This window comes from Megalops cyprinoides, chromosome 23 (assembly GCF_013368585.1).
Source record: "Megalops cyprinoides isolate fMegCyp1 chromosome 23, fMegCyp1.pri, whole genome shotgun sequence".
Lineage (NCBI taxonomy): Eukaryota > Metazoa > Chordata > Actinopteri > Elopiformes > Megalopidae > Megalops > Megalops cyprinoides.
Window position 1 is genome coordinate 14,353,489 of NC_050605.1, and position 18,978 is coordinate 14,372,466.

Here is an 18,978-nt window from a genome sequence, read left to right on the forward strand (position 1 = left end):
CTGAATCAGTTTTTTTTTTTGTATATTTTACTTTATTTTATTTGATTTTGCTTCATGAAAGGTGACAATGATTAATTAATGTAATGTAATTAATGTGTCCTGAAATGCACCAAATAATAGAGGGTATTATTTCTTTTGTACACATTATAGTGAAAATCACTCGTCACAGCGAATTTTTCAGGCAGAAAAAGGCCGGCCACACATACTGCTAATACAAGGTATTTCTCTGTTTCTCTCCTCTCTGAGTAAGCTTCCTTCTTGGTACCGCTCCCGTTGTGCTTTCTCTTTGTTTCGCTCTCTCTTAAAGCTACAGAGCAATGCAAAATAAATTGTAGCCCATAAGATTTGATTTATGGTTGTTCCTTATAAGAAACAGGAGCTGCATAAAATATCTATGAAAAAAAATTGCTAAAGCAGCACACAACACAAAGTCAAAGAGCCAGACGTTTGACCACAATTATATTGTGTAAAAAAAAAAAAAAAAAACTAGACTAACTGCTGCGCGTGATGTCTGCCCCGCAGTTTTATTCTACATTTAGAATTGATAGCCCATTGAGTTTACACACATCAGGAAAGTAGGCTACTGACAATATTAACCACATGCAATTTACGGAGCTTCTAATACAAAAATAATTACTTATTGTTGGTGCAGCAGCTATTGGAAAGATTCATGATCGGACTCTAGGTCAGGTGTTTGCTCACATGACTTTACAGATGGTAGCAATATGGTTATCCTCAATTACAGCAGCGGCACGTCACTAAGGAGTTTCGAGTTAAGGAACGTCATGTTGAGGACGTCCTTTTTAACTGCACGTTAGCTCCCCCCTCACTTCAGATGCGGATTAGACGCGATGTCAAGTGCAGGACTTTAAATATTCGCAGCCAGTTAGTCTACCCGGCGCTGTCATTCAGGAGGAAATTACAACATGCAAACCAAACAAAGCGTAGTCGACGTCTGAATTACGTCTGAGTGTGACCATGACCAGCCGGCGGAGAGACAGTCCGCCGGTTCGCTCAGTGGACTGCGCAAGCCCGGCACCATTGAGGAAGAGTCGGCAGCGGGATCTGTCCAGCAGCACCGAAAACGCAAGCGAATCAATGCAAAAGCTGCCACCATGGATGCGACTCTATTTCTACGGGATGCACGGAGTCACGTTGGACATTATCCTGTCATCGGTGCATACATTCCTGCAAGGCAATGATCTGAAATTGCTGGGATTCTCCTCCCCCTATCTTTGCATCGTGCATTCGATGACTCATTTCGCGCTAGAGAAAATATATTCGCAGAAGAGGATCTTCCAAGGACGCCCCGTCGTTTTTCATTGCATATTCTATCCTTCTGTCTACATCGGGCTGCAAATCTTGATCGGAAATACCATAGCCTTGTCCAGTCCTGTACAGAGCACGTCGGTAGCGCAGGTTGCTATTCACTATATAATCGCCCTGTACTACTCGCAAGTATTTCTCAAGAGATTCTTGCGCCTTCAGTACCGCTGTCCACGGAAACGCGCCCAGGCGGAACTGATTCAGGCGCAGGGGTCTGCACGCGGACTGCCGGGCATCGTGCGTTTTGCGTTCTTTGGAATGCACGGTTTTTTGGATGAAGTCGTTTTCACTTCGATGTTCAACCTCATCGAAAAATCCGACCGGACACTGAAGGGCCACACGTCTCTCTGGTCCTTCTTCATGTACGGCAGCTGCAGCTATGTGGTGGAAAAGCTGTACGTGCACCTGCATTTCAAGCGAGGATGGAGTACGTGGAAAAGGCTTCCGATTTACATCTGTTTCATCTACACCTGGGAGTTCTCGTGGGGGCTGGCGCTGCGGCACTACGGCGCGTGTTCATGGGACTACTCTCACTATCCTTTGAATTTCATGGGTCTCATCACTCTGCTCTATCTGCCCGGTTGGATCTGTCTGAGTCTGTATCAGGATGTACTCTCCAATGTATTGATGCATGTCGTGTGTGCCAAAGACACGATGTCAAAGGGTTGTGGGATCAATGGGCGTCACAGCTTTAAAGAAAAACATGTATCATAATATTGGCACATTAAATTAGGGTAATGATATGAACGTTCATCACAAATACCAACGGCGTACATTTAATCCGAACATCAAAGCCGTACACGTAGTTTTAAAATAAGTATTTCTTCAGAGAAATTATTGTAGCTGTCAAAACAGCTTTAATGTGACGTAAGGGTCTATCTTTTTTCTAAGGTGACGATGTCCAAACGTTTTCTGGTTCTTAGTTCGTCAGGACAACTGCCATTTTAATACAGTGTTCGCTTTGAATAAGATGAAGTTTTGCAATTGACGCATCCTGAAGGGCAGGCTGTACATATGTACACAACACCACAGGTTGATATTTGGCAGTCAGTAAACGTATGATGGTATTTGACATGAAATAGATTCCTGGGATTCCCCCTGCTTAGCAAGCCTGTTTTCAGCTGCTGAACCTTGCATGACAGGGTATCCAAATAAGGTATCCACAACAGGCACTCAGAGGTACATCCTGCAGTTATGATGGTACAGCTAACAGAGTCAAAACAGTGCTTATGTTGGCGAAGTGAAGTGAAATGTTATGACGTGAATATGGTAGAAGATAAACACCTGCAAAGCTGTGATGAAGGTTAGGATCTGTCAATGAAGATGCTTTAGCACATCATTGGTTGTCAGAATGCAGGAATTGAATTGATATTGCTGTGTTTCTTTAAACTGTACATTTTAATACACTGTTCGTCATCCAGAGTGCCTTCTATGAGAGCCTGATAACCGGGGAAGAAAGGAGGACACGGAAGCACCACAGACTGAATTCTGTGGAATAGGCTTATTATTTGCTTTACTAGAAAATTAGATAAGGGATTAGGCTGTAATACTGTCCCCTTGTCACATTTATAAATCATCTAATCATTAATTGCAGTGGGGTAACCATTTTTATTATAGCGTAGGTTAACAATGGCATTAAAGCATATGTTTGGAATTAACATGCATGCCCAGTCATAGATGGAGTTCTATCTAGGTGGAGGTTTTAGATTACCAGGATGGGTTGCAAAATTTACTCTGAGGTTAGCTCAACATTGTCTTTTGAAGAGAAAGTCTGAATTAGAAAAGTGGAACTTTTTATTAAAACGCACTTCAGTTAAATAACCTGTTTTCAAACATTTCAAGAATTACTGCCTGATAAATCAACTTTGAATCCTCTTTCGTACCGAATTGTGATGCCGGACCAAAAAGAAAGCTGAGTTACTGAAAACCGTGCACTGTGATGTATTCAGCAGCTTGTGACTGGCTGCTGTGCCCACTGAAAAAAAAGACTAGAAAAAGCACTAGTGTTTTTAACATTTCTAATATTGGATCTCTTTTGTTGCAGGTATTTCACACTGTTTTTGTAAATATGGGGCCCATTTTAACATTTTCTATTGCCACTGCTGGTGGCTGTCGAAGGTGACTGAAACAGGGATAGTACTTGCTTCCGAGGAATATCAGTCTATTTATACAGAGAGTATTTTTCTGTGGTCTTGCTAAATAGAAAGGCAGTGAAGTAATCTGAAAGATGCATGAAGACTTTTGTGGTCTGATCTATTTGTTTTTGCATAGGTTTAATTTTTTTGTATAATTCTTTTTAATAAATGAAATAATAAATAAATGCATGAAACACATGATAGAGAAAATTAATAATGAGAATAATTGCACTCATAAGCCCCAAATTCCACAAGAAGATTACGGTAGATTCGTTTTAAAGAAAGGCATTATGTTTTTTGTGGCTTAGAGGAGAATGAATGGTCCAGCTGATACTTGAATACCCTCCAGAGAATGAATTCCCAGTTTTAGCTTTTATCCAATCATAGTGATGGATTTCAGCAGTTTCATTGGCCCTGCAGTGTCTGTGATTATTCCTGGTGCATAGAGAGGAAAGGAGAGAGAAAGACATGCAGAACAAATGCAGAGGTGGGAGTAATAGCTATGAAATTGTGGGTTTAAGTCCCAGGTGAGGCCCTATTGTAATTTTTAACAAGGTGCTTCATCAGCTACTCAGACCTAGCGATATAACGGTTCCAGAGTATGTGAAATCACTGTGCAATTCTGTGCCATGGTAACATGTGTCTGCTGAGCAAATGAATACCGTGAGGCCAAGAGGCAAAGGGATTTTTTGTGGATCCAACATGTTTATGAGTCTCTGCAGCTTAAAGTGCATGTATCTAAATGTATATGTATCAGACCCTGAGGTTTTTAACCAAGGCAGCTAAAGGTGCAACTCCTACAATGTCCTTTTGAAAATATTTGTGGAGGCAGACAATTTTGAAGCTGATTTTTCTAAACAGAAGTAAAGTCAACTCCTTAAAATCAAGAGTCCTAAATTTAGTGTAACATGAGAACTCATAACTTGTATTGCTTGTGTGTTTTATGATTCATTTCGTTGTCTTTGGAGTCAAATGTAGACATAGGTACACCAAAGGAAACAAATACTGTTTAAACATGTAAGTTGGGAACTTGAAAGTGGGGTATGAATAGATATATAAATAATATGTGTCTTGATTGTATGAAATCCATTAACATCCATAGAATGACAAGCAATACCCTTTGTCACTAAGAGATTATTATTTGATAACTATAATGTCAGCTGTCCTAAAGATTTACACATTTTTGTACCAAAGTCATTCTGATACATGGTACGTTTTCAGAATTGAGGCCGAAAGCTTATTACATCTTTTTCTTTACATTGCTTTACTTCTCTGTGTGTGTATTCACTAGCATCATTCTGATTAGCTTAATGAAGAAAATGCATCATTTTACATAAGATGTTTACAATATGTAACTACAAAAGCTATAAGTTGCAAAAAAAAAAAAAAATGCCCTCTTCAAAGATGAGATCGTAATGGGTGAATAAACTGTTAAAAGACTATCTTGTGGCTGCATGAGTCATCTTTTATAAGACCTACAGCGCCAGACGGAGAGCACGGCTATCAGTGGAACCCCTTAAGTGCTTCCTGTACAATATGTGCTGATGGAATGTTGCCACGGAGACCGTGTAATGTGATGATCTCTACCAGAGACAACAAGGGAGACTCCACTCAACTTGAGGGAGTTGTCCTGGGCCTTTATCAGTTATAATACAGCGCTAGGCAAATATTTGTGTGCTGCAGAAAGCCTGCAGAGAAGATTTAGAGGCTGGCTCTGCCAGTTTAATTAGCACATAGCCTGTCACTTTTGCTCTGTCACACAGTATCTACAGTTAGCTCACTGGGTGTTTCCTTAATGGGCAGGTATCATGACAGCTACACTGCTATCGGTCTTTACAGACACTGCACTAGGGGTAGTTTATTTCTGGTATAAACTGAGAGTCCTCAGGGCTGTCAGAGAAGCTATGCAGTTTCTTGGCTGGGGTTTAAATGAGGATTTAATGTTGTTTGTATTTCTCTGTGTTACACAGAAATGTGCATTTTCACCATCCTGACTCCTGAGACTTTTGGTATGTTTGGTTTCTTGAATTCTTGCTTGCATTCCCTCCGTACACTATTTTGAATTGCTCTTCTTGCACATACTTTACAGTGTGCATTGCCATGGAAGACTCATGTAGTTTTGCAAACTAATTTGCAAGCTCAGGGTTACGAAATGGTAAGTTGGTAATGAAATGATTGTATTTCATTGTATTTCATTATCATATAAACATAATTATTATATATAGGGCAATCTTAATGCTTCAGCATACCAAGACATTTTGGACAATGCTATGCTTCCAACTTTGTGGCAACAGTTTGGGGAAGGCCCTTTTCTATTCCAGCATGACTGTGCCCCAGTGCACAAAGCAAGGTCTATAAAGACATGGTTTGATGAGTTAGGTGTGGAAGAACTTGACTGGCCCGCACAGAGCCCTGACCTCAACCCCACTGAGCACCTTTGGGATGAACTAGAACGGAGATTGCAAGCCAGGCCTTCTCGTCATCAGTGCCTGACCTCATAAATGCTCTACAAAAGGCACAAATGGGCACAAATTCCCACAGAAACACTCCAAAATCTTGTGGAAAGCCTTCCAAGAAGAGTGGAAGCTGTTATAGCTGCAAAAGGGGGACCAACTCCATATTAAAGTATATGTATTTGAATACAATGTCATTACAATGTAATGGTCAGGCGTCCGAATACTTTTGTTCATATGGTGTATATATATAATATATTTTTTTCTAACATTTCAGTCCTGGTTCCTCCTTGCCCCCTCCAATGTGGGAACTTAACTCCTTCTGTGTGGCACTACTTTGAATTTGAGGAGTCTCTTCATGAGAAATAATGCTATTTGCAGGCAATAATCTTCCTTAATACCTTAAAGGGCTTTAGGTCCTGCAAATTCACTGAATAAAAGTATTTCTCCCATCCCCCTCAGTGCCCCTGTAGGCAAAAAACTGGATCAAACGGAATGCCTCCAAGTTATTTTATTGTAAGAAAATATGTCAAATATGTACAATAACTGTAGAAACACTAGATTGGTATCACTTTACTTTCAGGGGTCCAGCATGTCACATCTCAGAGACAGCATTCCAGCATTTTACATATCACAGATAGGGTTCAAGTACATTACAGCTCACAGACAGCATTCCAGCATTTTACATATCACAGTTAGGGTTCAAGTACATTACAGCTCACAGACAGGGTTCCATCTTATTATGTACGACTGTTCTAGATGGGGTCATAGTGCCACCTGAAAACAATAAAAAGATAGCAATGTGGGTTCTCTCATTGCAAGACACACAAATGAGAAGAGAGACTTGCTGAGTGGCTCATTCAAGTAAGGTGCTCTTTGTGAATGCAGGCTGAGACCCACAGCCCTAGCCCAGCTGGCCATGACTGGCAGTCAAATCTATTAGTTTTTGCTATACTATATGTGTAATGTTTTAACAGGATAATATGATAACACCCGTATTTGTTACCCCAAATAATGACAATAGTCCCCACTCCAACCCTGCATCCTCTTCTCTGCCACAGACTGCAAACTTTGATTCAAACCTAACACAATGCATAAGAAGTCTAGTTTTCTTTTGCAAAAGTCCCTGAGTATATCAATAAACAGTGGGTGCAGCTGTTTATTTAAAAAGAGGGACCTGTGACTGCTTATGCTTGTAGTAACTCCAAATGATACCTTCAGTCCCACAAACCATCCTCTGCTTAAGGTCACCAAGTTGAGGATGTGAAAATATCTATAAAAATACCTATGAAAATATAGGGTAAATCTATTGAAAGCATCTTCTTGTTCATACTTGTTCATACAACATCTTCTTGTTCTTCTTGTACAAAGCACACACAGTTTGTGTGACCCTTATGAGATTATAGGATCCTTAAAGCTGTAACTTCAGGATCAGATTCAACAGAAGACAAGACTCTTCCAATGTGATAAGTATTGAAATTATATTCAAATGGAAAAACACACAAAACAGTAAAATCAGATTCAAGTTGGAGCATGCTCAGTTGGAACATCTGCCCTATTCTTTTTCTCCACTTCTCTCACTCTGTCTCTCTCGTTTTGTCTCAAATTCATAAATGGGCCAAGGTTTCAAACTCTGTGAATCTGCTAGCGTGGCTGGCAAGAGCAGGGTTTAACATTTGACCATGTGAGGAGCCACAGCAGATGAATCATGACAGGATGAAATGTAGCTAGAGGTCCTTGAATAAGATACTCATTAAGAAAAGAAAAGGACATGTTCAGTGTACAGAGGGTGATAGCTTCAAACTGACATCTGGCACAACCGGATTGCCAACCGAGACTCTAGCTCACACTTTTATGGAACATTGCCACATCACTGAGCTGTTTAGGCCAAAACATGATTTTTCAAAAAGCCCCAATGAAGCTTTAAAGACCTATTTGTTTGGTCAGGGTGAATTGGGTTATGCATAGAAAAAAACTGAGGATAAGGGGACAGTAAACCCCATTTTTGTTTTGAAGGGTTGGTACGAACATTAAGTTTGGGTACACTTACTACATTTGGATAGATGCTTTGGTGTCTTTAAACATTTTGTGTAGAATAAATGTAAATAAAGCTGAACAATCAAAACTATCGCTTTATTTAGAAAAAAAAATGAATGTGCCTCTTTTTCCCCTCATATAGTGGCACGCAGATCCTATAACACTCAAGCCTACGCTTGCCTTAACAGGAAATACAAGAATATTACGGACGTCAGAAAGGGAGCTCGCACCGGGTAGAGGTTAACTCCTTTACCGTGGACGAAGTTTGATACTCTGTTCAAAGTGATGGGGGAGTAGCAGGGACCGTCGCTGTAGCACAGGCAGTCGAACCTCTCCTCGAACCAGTCAATGTCATCCTGGGTTAGGTCCCCCCTCACGGTCAGTTCGCCGAGTCTGGACCGCTTGATTAGATACCTGTACGGATCGAGGTGGAGGTACTCTCCACTGTCCCAGTTCTTCCTCACACATCGCCCTTTGCCTTGACATAGTGCAGAGCTGCACAGACGCGCCGCCGTAGTTACGTTCACGATGTAGGGGTTCATCGTTTTCTCCAAGTAGCGTCTAGCAGCGAAGCATGAATTCTTCAAAAAAAAAAACAAAAAAACAATGGAGATCAGCAACAGCAACAAGTAGGCACAACAATGACTTAATGAGTTTTTACCGAATACGACTTCAAAATGAACCTAAGCAACACGTGGGGAAAAGTCTGTTTTTTTCCTTCTTGAAAACACGCTCACCGCTAGGTATTTGTTAAAACAAAAACAATAATGTGGAAATTTAGTGTAGGCCTACCTCGCTCTCCGAGACGTTCATATCCCCCCAGGCAACAACGCCGGCGGCCCCCAAAGCAGCAGCTTCTCCGATAGTACTAACCAAGTCCAACTGGAATATTATCGGATTCACACCATTAGAAAGCACACGATCACAGGATACTACAGATCAAACGTTACATCTGTTGTCATGGAAACACTCGGACGTCTGCAAGGTATATGCTGAAGCAGCACTAATTTTTGCTGTTGTTTACATTGTTGCGTGATGACAGTTCATTCACACAGAAATGATTGAGAAGGAACATTATTGTCCCGTTTTTTAAGATGTAAAGACATTCACAAGACTATCTGATAGGAAGGAGACAGAGGGAAGAAGCCTAAGAAGCAATGCATTCGTGCTATAGGTAGGTGAAGACATACAAATTAAACGGAGGGAGTACTGATGTAAACATGATGATGCTCTAAACTCCTACACTCCTCTAAATTATAAGCAATTTAATTAATTGTCTTATTGGTACTTATACCTCACGAACCCTAGGTGTATTTCACTGCAGCAATCTGCCTGTTATTATTATTTTAATAAAATGTGTAAATATTGAAAAGTAATATGTTCCATGTTATTTTTGTATTTAATTTGCTCTCCATTCAATTCTGTCTATGCTGAGAGTAATATAAACATAGACTGACCTTAGACAAGTAGACCTCATCACTGTCTTTGTACACAGGACGAATGTAGGCATAGATGGGAATGGAGTAGTTTTTGTTAGGCAGCATAGAGACTCTCATGGCCTCCTGGATGCGATGGCGGACATACAGAGCAGCCTCAGGGGTGTCCTTCAGTACCAGCTCAAGATATATAGAGGGGTACAGAGCTGTCGACTCTTGCCAAAGCCAGAGTAATTCGTCATTTCTCTCCTTTTCAATTTCAGGGCACTGGCCCATATAGTCTGTTAAATCCTGGTTGTATTCATAGTTGTAGCAGTCTGGGTACAGGTAGTAGCCCCACAATCGCTGTGGACGCAGTGTTTTTCCCAGCTTCAGAGATTTCAAAAAATAGCGCTTGGCTGCTGCCTCAAACACTCGTTTGGCGATGACTTCTGCCTCTTCCTTGGTCAGTAAGACATGCTTCTGCATGACAGTTTCGATTGACACCTGTCTGTAGATATCTTTGCTGCCCCAGTTACGGACCCACTGCGGCCTCCATTCTTCAAAATCCAGCACAGCTAGGCCGGGCTGGTCGACGGGGATGTAGAAGATAATGTCATCTTCTGCTAATTCGCGATGCTCTTTGATATCAACTAGCTGAGGGAGTCCCTCGCTGTATGTCTCTCCAGTTTCTTCATCCACATAGGGGAAGATGCCGAATCTGTCCGTGTAGAAAATGGAGATGCTCTGGTTGATCGCCGTCTTCAAAGTGCTGCTGACGAACTGAAAGTATGTCAGGTCCAGACCCATACCAAACCTGCTCTCGCAGAGTTCGGTGGGAGCGTTCCACATGAAAACAAAGGGAAAATCTGGCTTCAGGGGTGGTGCTGTTTTTGGTAGTGAGGCGCACTGGTTAAGCAGCACCATGAATACGACACACTCCCTCAGACGAAGTCCATAAAAGGCAAACATTTTCACATGCAGGTCACGGTGAGCCTTGTACCTCGAAGAGAGCAAAATAGAAAATGATTATCAAACCAAGCGTGATATCAAAACAAGTGTGCCTTTCTGGTCTAAAAAGTTAAAGCTAAACATAAAACAGTCTTAATGAACTGAGTAAAAACTGTAATAATGAATTGGCAGAACTGAACCATATTTACTTAATTGAACCAAATGATCAACAAACTATGTGCAGTTTTCATCACCATAAAAAAACAGTTATTTTTTCAAAAGCTGCATTCTTTTGTTTTTGCATGTCTCCTGTGGAAATTATTTAAATGTTGACTGTTCTTTTTTAAAAATGCACTGTGACATCATTTTCTAGAACACTTCTGCCATACCATTCAAAATCTTCGGAAAATCCCATTAAAATAAGCTATATAACTACAGCACCATTGAAAGTTACCTACTTAAACAAATTTTGTTAAAGTCAGCAGACATGATCTGCATGAGCAATAACCAAACATCAAATGACACTGTATTTCATATTTCAAATATTTCAGACTGTGATTAAATTTATCTGCCATGCATGGTTGTAATCAATTCACTTAAAACACATTTTTCAAAGACATTACATTATTCAACAATTTAACATAATACTACCATCCCACATGATGATTTTCACAATGGATTTTCAAATGAATTGGATTATAGCCCAGCAAAGTACAAAGATAGGCACACCATTTATACAAATATTGTCTTAGAATAATTGAGCCGGTTTTATTTGCCTTACCTCTGTCCTGGTGGTTTGCAACTGTCTCTGGTTGGGGAAAGTAAGAGTGCTGCCTATACCTCCCGCCTCTTTCACAACATTACAAAATATGCATTCCTGAGATAGAATTCCACTTGTCACTAATTGTGTCTACACAGGAGATGCATTGTTTCTTAAGTGAGAAACAGGACACCTCCAAAGATGTGCGATGGGTCCAGCCTCCAAAGATCTGAGATGAGTACAGCTTCCATTCTTATTTTAAGAAGTCAGTTATAGTGTGTAATCTGTTTCCACCTGATTTGTCATACTCAGTATTGTTGTGTCACATTGTGAAAAATTTGGAAATGGGATTTCCGGTGTGCTAGCTAGAGGACCTGAACATAAGTGGAAATTAATATGTAATGTTGTTCTAATCACGAAGTCTGTATTAACGTCATTTTATATTTATATTTCATTGATAGAACCTATTGCAAATGTTTCAGCCGTGAGTTTGGGTAAAAATCTGTGACCAATGTATGAAAGAACTGTATTTCTTCACAAGAGACAGGTATTGCAGGCACATGATTTCACGTGAGGGTTTCGTCACCAAGGTGTGACCGAAAGGCTCCCCTGTTTCCGTCCTCTGAACTAGAAACAAGTATGCGTAAGAGTAACATGCTCCCCTTGGAACTTCCCTGCTGGAACCTCAACACTTTTTCAGTTCCTGGCATGAGGTAAAATGGCTTTCATCACAATTTTCAATGTCTGAACCGAGACCACAGGCCAGGGAGAGCAAGAGGAAGAAAAACTGAGATAAAATACAGGAAGAACAACTTTAAACAGGAAACTCAAGATAGAATAAAGCTATTAAAAGTTGTTAAATGAAAAAAGAGCAGCACTTACTGTGGGTTTGCCATAAACTGCCTTAATCTGGAAAATCTCTCTCCTAACCGAGTCTTCTCTCCCTAACCGAGAGCTTGACTAATCTCTCTGTACGCGATTGTCAGGACATTGGAAGAAATCTCATCTCCGATCTCCCATGAGTGTTTAAATAACTCACCCTAAAATAACTACCCATTGGCTTGTAGTTTAGGCTTCATGCCCGGCACATGTGGAAACTTGTCAAGGTTGAAGTTATTAAGAGCCCGAATGAACTCAAAGCATGCTGCTGCCCGTGTCTCCCCCCAGGCCATCCTTGTAACTGGGTAATTCACTGATCTACAGAAATGTTAAGAATTGGAAGTTCCATAGCCCCAAGGAACTGGGGGGGCAATAAGTGTGAGAGGACAGTGTCTGGACATCACTCAGGGACATTTTGATTTAGTGCATCATACCAAAGGCCAGGAAATGTTTTCTCTATGCTACTCTCTTTCACTACTGAGAGTCAAAATAAGGTGGAAATGTACCAGACAAAACTGTGGTGTGTGTGTGTGTGTGTGTGTGTGTGTGTGTGTGTGAGACTGTGTGTGTATGTGCAGGTGTACTGAAATATTGCTGTTCAGTGATTACATGCACCACTGCAGCCCACCCTGCAAGCCTGTAGGTCTGCTCCTTTTCAGGGTAGAACAGAACATATATGCACTCTGTGTAAGGTTATACTCTTTGTGGGACAGAAGCAGGAATTTAGTGGTTTTTTGCACTTTGCACTGTAAGGGTAAATAAGTAATACCACTGTGATTAATAATCCACAAATTAATTTTATTGTGATATGTTGTCATATTTGGTCGCTCTCAAGTGGGTCCCTATTCACATGTCAAGCGACAGAATGTGTAAGTGTTTGAAGGCAATCATTATGAAATTATATAAATTATAGGTTAAAAACAGTCAGCACAAAGATTTCACCAACTGGTAAACTGAATCATCCAGCTCCCAGTTGGGAGCTTATTTGTAGCAAATTCTAAAACTTGCCTTAAAACTTTAATTCTTCATTTATAGTCATATTCAGAGCAGCCAAATATGCTTTCAAGTCAATTTGGCTGGAACTGAAAAGTCTGTCAGTTTTTTTGAATGAGGCGCTAGGTTACACGCGGATGACCATTAGAGTTCTGCGAAGCTGGGGGGTCAGTTTGGGTGAGCAGTCCAGCCCGGCAAAGCACTGGCAGGTGAACTTTTCGGCGAAAACCCTTAGGTCTGCGAGGGTGGGCCTCCCGACCGCCACGTATCTCCCATCGGAGCTCTGGATTTTAAAGCTGCTGGGGTTCAGGTGCAGGTAGGCGTCGGTGTTGTAGTCCTGCCGGACGCAGCGGCCGTTGCCCTGGCAGAGTGTGTCGCTGCACAGCTTGGCTGCTGCTGTCACGTTGGCGATGTAGGGGTTGAGGGTGGAGGTGAGGTAACCAGACAGAGCTTCACAGGAGGCCTAGAGGGGAAGACAGGGGGCTTGTATTGATTACGTGTTGAGTGCAGAGAACCCACATTGTGAATGACATTTCTAGTTTTGTACTTATTTTTTTTTTTGCAATGCAGCTGTATGCAGCATGTAGTGGCTGTTTTAAAGAGCAACAAAACCAGAAGAGGCAGAGTTTTCCTTTTTCTGAGTCATTTCTCCATGTTGCCTTGTGTTTGGCATCCTCTGTGAGCTTGATGAGACGGTGCAGAAATGTGGTTGGCATATCCTGACGGTGCTGTATCCTGCAGGGAGATTGGGTCACGACTTGCAGCAATCCAATCATTAAGACACCGGAGGCTGGCAGGTGGCAGGGACGGGCCTGCAGCGAGCACAGCGGTGTGCTTGGCACGTTATCAGGTTTCAGGGTGCGGGTGAGAATACCTTGTCATCGAAGTCAGCGCTGGCCCCCCACAGGACTGAACCGGAGGCCCCCACAGCAGCAGACTCCCCGATGGTGCTGACCAGGTCCCCCTGGAGACGACAGAGTGTGTGGGGAGGAATGTAAGGAAAAACTACAGCGTGGCTTTGCATACAGAAACCTGACACCTCACCACATTAGCTTAAACGTTCCAGACAATGGCGCTGTAATTTCAGATCTTGAAAGTTACCACCTGGTTACCTCTTGCACCTAAAACACTCACGTCATTTACACAGCTATTGTTCTACACGCAAAAAAGGCTTTTTGTTTAAGGAGGAGTAAGAACACTGAGTGTGTTGCTACGTAAACATGCCTGCCTAACAAAATGATGGAATGGGCACACATGAGCCAAAAGTGATTTGTACCTTCAACCAGAAAAACAGCCCCAGGGGGACAGATGGTCTCACCTCGCTGAGGAAGCGCCTGTTTTGGTCGGTAAAGACGGGGCGGGTGTAGACGTAGATGGGCACAGTGAAGGGCCTCTTGGGCAGGGCTGCAACCCTCATGGCCTCCTGGACGCGGTTGCGGACAAAGAGGGCCGCGTTGTGACTCCCGCCCAGAGAGGAGGGCAAGTAGACGGAGGGGTAGAGGGCGGTGCTGGCCTCCCAGAGCCACAGCAGCTCATCATTCTGACTCTTCACCTCCTCTGGGCACTTCCCTGTGTAGCCAGGGTCTGCCCACCCGTAGTTATAGCAGTTTGGAAACAGGTAGATGCCCCACAGATATTGCGGCCTCTGGCTGACCCCCAGATCCAGAGTCTCCACCATGTAGTCCCTGGCGGCGGCCTGGAACTGCATCTTGGCTTTGGCAATGATCTGAGCTGTGGGTAGAAGCGGGAAGCATTGGCGGGCATAGGCCACAGACAGGGAGCAGTAGATCCTCTTGGAGCCCCAGTTCCTGTCCCATAGGGGGCGCCAGTCTTCCCAGTCGATGACGGCCAAACCGGGGGTTGATTCCGACGGGATGTAATAGGCGATGTCTGTTTGGGCTTTGGCCAGACTGGCACTCAGGTTTCCCCTCTGCGGTATGCCTCCGTAGAACTGCTGCTTGGTGGTTGGGTTCACATAGGGATACAGTCCCAGCCGGTCAGAGTAGAACAGTTCGAGAAACTGCCCAGGCACCTTGGCCGGTGTGGTCACGGCCAGGAAAGGAGAGGTGTCTAAGGGGATGTCATACCTGCGACATGTGGGAGTGGGCATATTCCACACCACAACGAAGGGCTGACCGTCAGACAGAGGGATGGCGGTAGGGGGGAGGGGCAGGGCGGAGCTGAGGGTTGCCAAAATGGAGAGGGTGAGGAGAGGCAGCAGCTGAGGACAGCCTTTCCTCATCTGGATGAGCTGCTCCATCACTGCTCCTGTCCCAGGAAGACACACATACACACACACACACACACACACACACACACACACACGCATACACAAACACATACACAATTAGGTGAAGAAGACATATATTACGCACGCTTATAAGCAGACAGACACATTTCCAGGTAAAAAATGCAAGGTTCAAGGTTCAAGGTGCATTACACACATACATGCACACACACTAAAACACACAACTTACCAGGTGAAGAAGACATGTATTACACACACATACACACACACACACACACACAAACGTGCAAGCTGGTGAAGAATACAGACATTTCACAAACATGCATGCACGCTCACACACAACATACCAGCTGAAGACGTATTACACACACAGACACACATGCACAGTGGTCCAGGTAATGAACATATATCCTACTTATAAAATATACTTATTTGAAAGAAAAATAATTTAAATAAAATTTACCAGTATTTAAAATCACCTATCAGAGCTTGATAACCTCTCTATTCTAATTATGTTATAGATGTTTATGTTAAAAAATGCACATCCTGTGCATAATTACAGATGGCTTTTTGTCTGACATTTTTTATATGCTAGATGAGGTCATCTGCGGTTACAAAGTTGTCCCAGTTCCCAAAATGTCAATATAACTCGTACTTCTGTAAAATAGCTCTTTGTATATTACCTTCCCCGAAGCATTAAATTATGCATGATTAATACAGCTGATTCTTATCTGTTTCAGGGCATCACCTCTGGCAGCTGACGTGACCTCACTAAAGATGGCAAGGTCTTTCGGGAGGTGTTGCCATAGAGATGACCACCACTTCCCCTCACATTTTTGCTCAGCTGCCGGAACTCAGCTGGAGCTGAAATCCGCGCATGCAACAATAAGCAAATGGTACAGTACCTGCACATCGCTTCAAATCAGTGGTTTGCACAAGAGCTGTCGAGATGACTGCTGCTGTCTGGGTCTGAGCTTAGCGTGGTCCGGAGGAAGGGTTCTTTAGCACCGGTAAAAGAGGAGGAATCCCAAAAAAACAAGTCCCTGTTTCCCAGGCAGGACGCGCTGTGCGTCTGTGTACGAGACTTCCCCCCAGACTCTATTTGTCTTTGGAGAAGGTCTTGTTATAGGCCAGACACACCAAGTTTGTCTTGGAACGGGACAGGAGAAGACACCTTGGTGTTATGTTGTGGAACGTGTGTACTGGTTTAACCTCAGTAAATGTAGCAAGCCCTCGTGCAGACCGGGGCCAAGACGTTATTGGAGCACCAGCTCAGCAACAGCTTTGGGCGTACGGTGGGTTTTCGCCCCCCGTTGCTATAAGTGTGCCGCAAAACATGATGGCAAAGAGGAAGAAAAAAATCAGGAAAAACAATATTTGAGAGACGGAGGAACAACTCCTTGAGTTTGTCTCCTCTCTCAGACAGGTGGTTCCATAATATTTACGGCCGATTATTATTATTGTTCATTTTTACCTAGCAGACGCCCTGATACATGCTGACTCACTGCTTGCACACAAGTGCAACAAATCCTAGTAAGAGCAGTGCAGGGAAAAGCTAATGGGAACCAATGATTAAAGTTGTTTGAGTTTCTGAAAATGGTGTCATTGCTCAACATAACCGGAAAAAAAGCAGCGGAGGAAAGCGAACCTCATTATGCCTAAAATGACCACCGCACATTTACGCCTGCATTGGAAGAGGATAACCTGACAAAAATACAACCAAGCAGCCACTGAGCTAGCTTTAGTCATTGTGACTCACACAGATAGCTGTTGATTGTGAATCTCAAGCTGCCATTTGCAATTTTTTCCACGTTCTTATTCTTGAAATAAGTAAGCACAACAGATGGTAAACTTAACAGTGGCCCTTACCTGTTGTATGAAGATTGCTACAGGATTGGTGTGTCAGTTTGGGCTTGAACCGCTTTATAAATACGGTGGTCAGTATACGTGTTATGGAATGCCGTATCAACATTTTATCAAGAGCCTTCGTCTGTTTGTTATACTTAACTTTGTAAATAACACCTCAGCATTTTTACATTTGTTCAGTTTGCGATAATAACACTGGAACTGATTAGAGAGAGAGACAAGCTGCTTGCAAGCATAAGATATAAAAATAAAGGTCTATTAAAGATATCTAAACATTAAAGTTATAGCATGTTTCCTTATAGTAAACATATGCATAATGGTGTTCCCTTAACTATCAGTTGTGTGAGATGATTTATTTTTTCAGCCATTCAGGGTCTGACACAGAGTTGGGGTACATTCACTCTCATGTACCACATAATTCCATAACTCCAGAATATACAGTAGAGGGTTTTTGTTTGTAAACCAGAGTGCACTGCTCCTGGGGCCTGCAGTCCAGCACGAGGGATGAGGACTTCAAGAGAGAGACTGCGGTTGAATTAATCTATTCAAATCACTGATATCATAGAAAATAATCCCTGGATTAGTGCCATGACTGAAATCAGGGAAAACACTCATTGGAAAGTTCTCCTTTATTACATTTTCTTGTTCACATGGATGTGATTCAGTCTTTGAGTATGGCACTGGGAAATAAGACAACACACTGCAGTCTCACACCCTTATGCAGTGCATCATATTCAAAATAATACCTTGTTTGGATTTGCTGTGTACATAGCATAGCATCCAGCAGGGATTACAAACATAGTCTGTCCCTATAGCTCTGTTTTTTGCAGTTCTCTGCAAACCTGGCATGTTGGTGAGTTGTTCTTTTTTCAGTCCCTCAGGTTAAAAAAAATATATGCCAACCTCATGCAGCCCCAATGTTTTTGACCAGTCAGTACGGAAATCTCTGATCTTTCTGCAAACACCAAACAATATCCAAAATCTAAGAAGAGGGAATGTAAAAACTGATATGTAGAGGTTGACTAAAAACAGCTGAATGCTGACTGTATGTGCCAACGGTTGCTGTGGTAAAGGTGGATTTACAGTCTGCTGGAGTTCTGAGACTTTTAATTGAATAAACATCATGAGTGATTTTAAATTCAAAATGTACAGAGGGGATATGCTTTTAATGGATCACACAATGGATCTGCTTTTAGTTCAATATTACATTACATTACATTACATAATATGCATTTAGCAGATGCTCTTCTCCAGAGCAACTTCCATCACAATAGAATATGAGAAGGGAGTTTGTAAAGTTAAGTTCAGGAAGCCAAAAAGCACAGCATTACTTAATACAGTGTTGCTTGGGTATAATGAGTCACTTCCTGCGTTCAGACCAGAGAACTTGTGGATCTTGTTTTAAATCCACAGATAGAAGGAGTTTAGGGTTGTGAGTGCTGATTTATTACCACTGACAGGTAAGTAGGTCTTTAAAAAACCTGCAAATTTGAGTGAATTTGGAACTGTGGGTGTTGGCTCTGTGAAGACATTTGGTCCTTGGTAATGGTTTCTGAGAGCAAGTGCTTTGATTGGTTCAAACCAGTTGTTTCCTGGTACAAGGAGGCAAATAAGATGTAATCCACAGCAGGTTTAATTCACAGCCTCTCAGCTATTTATGTTGTCATTGTACAGACCACCATAAGCCTAGCATAAGGAATAACAAGTATACTGTAACAATCACAGTGGGATTGTTACAGAATTCTCTGCACAGAACTTACATTTTTTATACATTTCAAGTCATGCAGTCATACCTTTAATCAGTCTGTTTAAAAGTATAACAGTAAAAAAATCAGAATATATGTACACTGCTATCACTATATAAAGGCAACAGTTCAGCTCTTCCAAAAAGACAAATCGTCTTCTCCTCCCAGTC

General features: G+C 42.2%; 3 protein-coding genes across 3 annotated transcripts; 1 reads left to right on the plus strand and 2 right to left on the minus strand.

The window, feature by feature from the left end:
- Positions 1–829: 829 nt before the first annotated feature.
- Positions 830–4,614, plus strand: LOC118770358 (transmembrane protein 229A). Its single transcript, XM_036517975.1, has one exon. The coding sequence runs from the start codon at positions 979–981 to the stop codon at positions 2,038–2,040; it is 1,062 nt and encodes a 353-aa protein (XP_036373868.1). The 5' UTR covers positions 830–978; the 3' UTR covers positions 2,041–4,614.
- Positions 4,615–8,067: 3,453 nt separating this feature from the next.
- Positions 8,068–10,335, minus strand: LOC118770597 (hyaluronidase-5-like). Its single transcript, XM_036518358.1, has 3 exons — positions 9,409–10,335; positions 8,744–8,833; positions 8,068–8,532 (listed from the first exon to the last, which is right to left on the minus strand). The coding sequence occupies exons 1-3, from the start codon at positions 10,291–10,293 to the stop codon at positions 8,122–8,124; spliced, it is 1,386 nt and encodes a 461-aa protein (XP_036374251.1). The 5' UTR covers positions 10,294–10,335; the 3' UTR covers positions 8,068–8,121.
- A 2,741-nt stretch (positions 10,336–13,076) lies between these two features.
- On the minus strand, positions 13,077–15,209 carry LOC118770768 (hyaluronidase-5-like). Its single transcript, XM_036518540.1, has 3 exons — positions 14,268–15,209; positions 13,824–13,913; positions 13,077–13,412 (listed from the first exon to the last, which is right to left on the minus strand). The coding sequence occupies exons 1-3, from the start codon at positions 15,207–15,209 to the stop codon at positions 13,077–13,079; spliced, it is 1,368 nt and encodes a 455-aa protein (XP_036374433.1).
- Positions 15,210–18,978: the final 3,769 nt, after the last annotated feature.

What these genes read in the sequence shown, in the direction of transcription:
- LOC118770358 (XM_036517975.1), top strand. Translation starts at nt 979, where the DNA reads ATGACCAGCCGGCGGAGAGACAGTCCGCCGGTTCGCTCAGTGGACTGC.
- LOC118770597 (XM_036518358.1), bottom strand. Translation starts at nt 10,293, where the DNA reads ATGGTGCTGCTTAACCAGTGCGCCTCACTACCAAAAACAGCACCACCC. An exon ending in ATGAGGTCTACTTGTCTAAG is followed by an intron (nt 8,834 to 9,408) that starts GTCAGTCTATGT and finishes ATAATATTCCAG; the next exon opens with TTGGACTTGGTTAGTACTAT. An exon ending in TGAACGTCTCGGAGAGCGAG is followed by an intron (nt 8,533 to 8,743) that starts GTAGGCCTACAC and finishes TTTTTTTTGAAG; the next exon opens with AATTCATGCTTCGCTGCTAG.
- LOC118770768 (XM_036518540.1), bottom strand. Translation starts at nt 15,209, where the DNA reads ATGGAGCAGCTCATCCAGATGAGGAAAGGCTGTCCTCAGCTGCTGCCT. An exon ending in ACAGGCGCTTCCTCAGCGAG is followed by an intron (nt 13,914 to 14,267) that starts GTGAGACCATCT and finishes TGTCGTCTCCAG; the next exon opens with GGGGACCTGGTCAGCACCAT. An exon ending in GCGCTGACTTCGATGACAAG is followed by an intron (nt 13,413 to 13,823) that starts GTATTCTCACCC and finishes CTTCCCCTCTAG; the next exon opens with GCCTCCTGTGAAGCTCTGTC.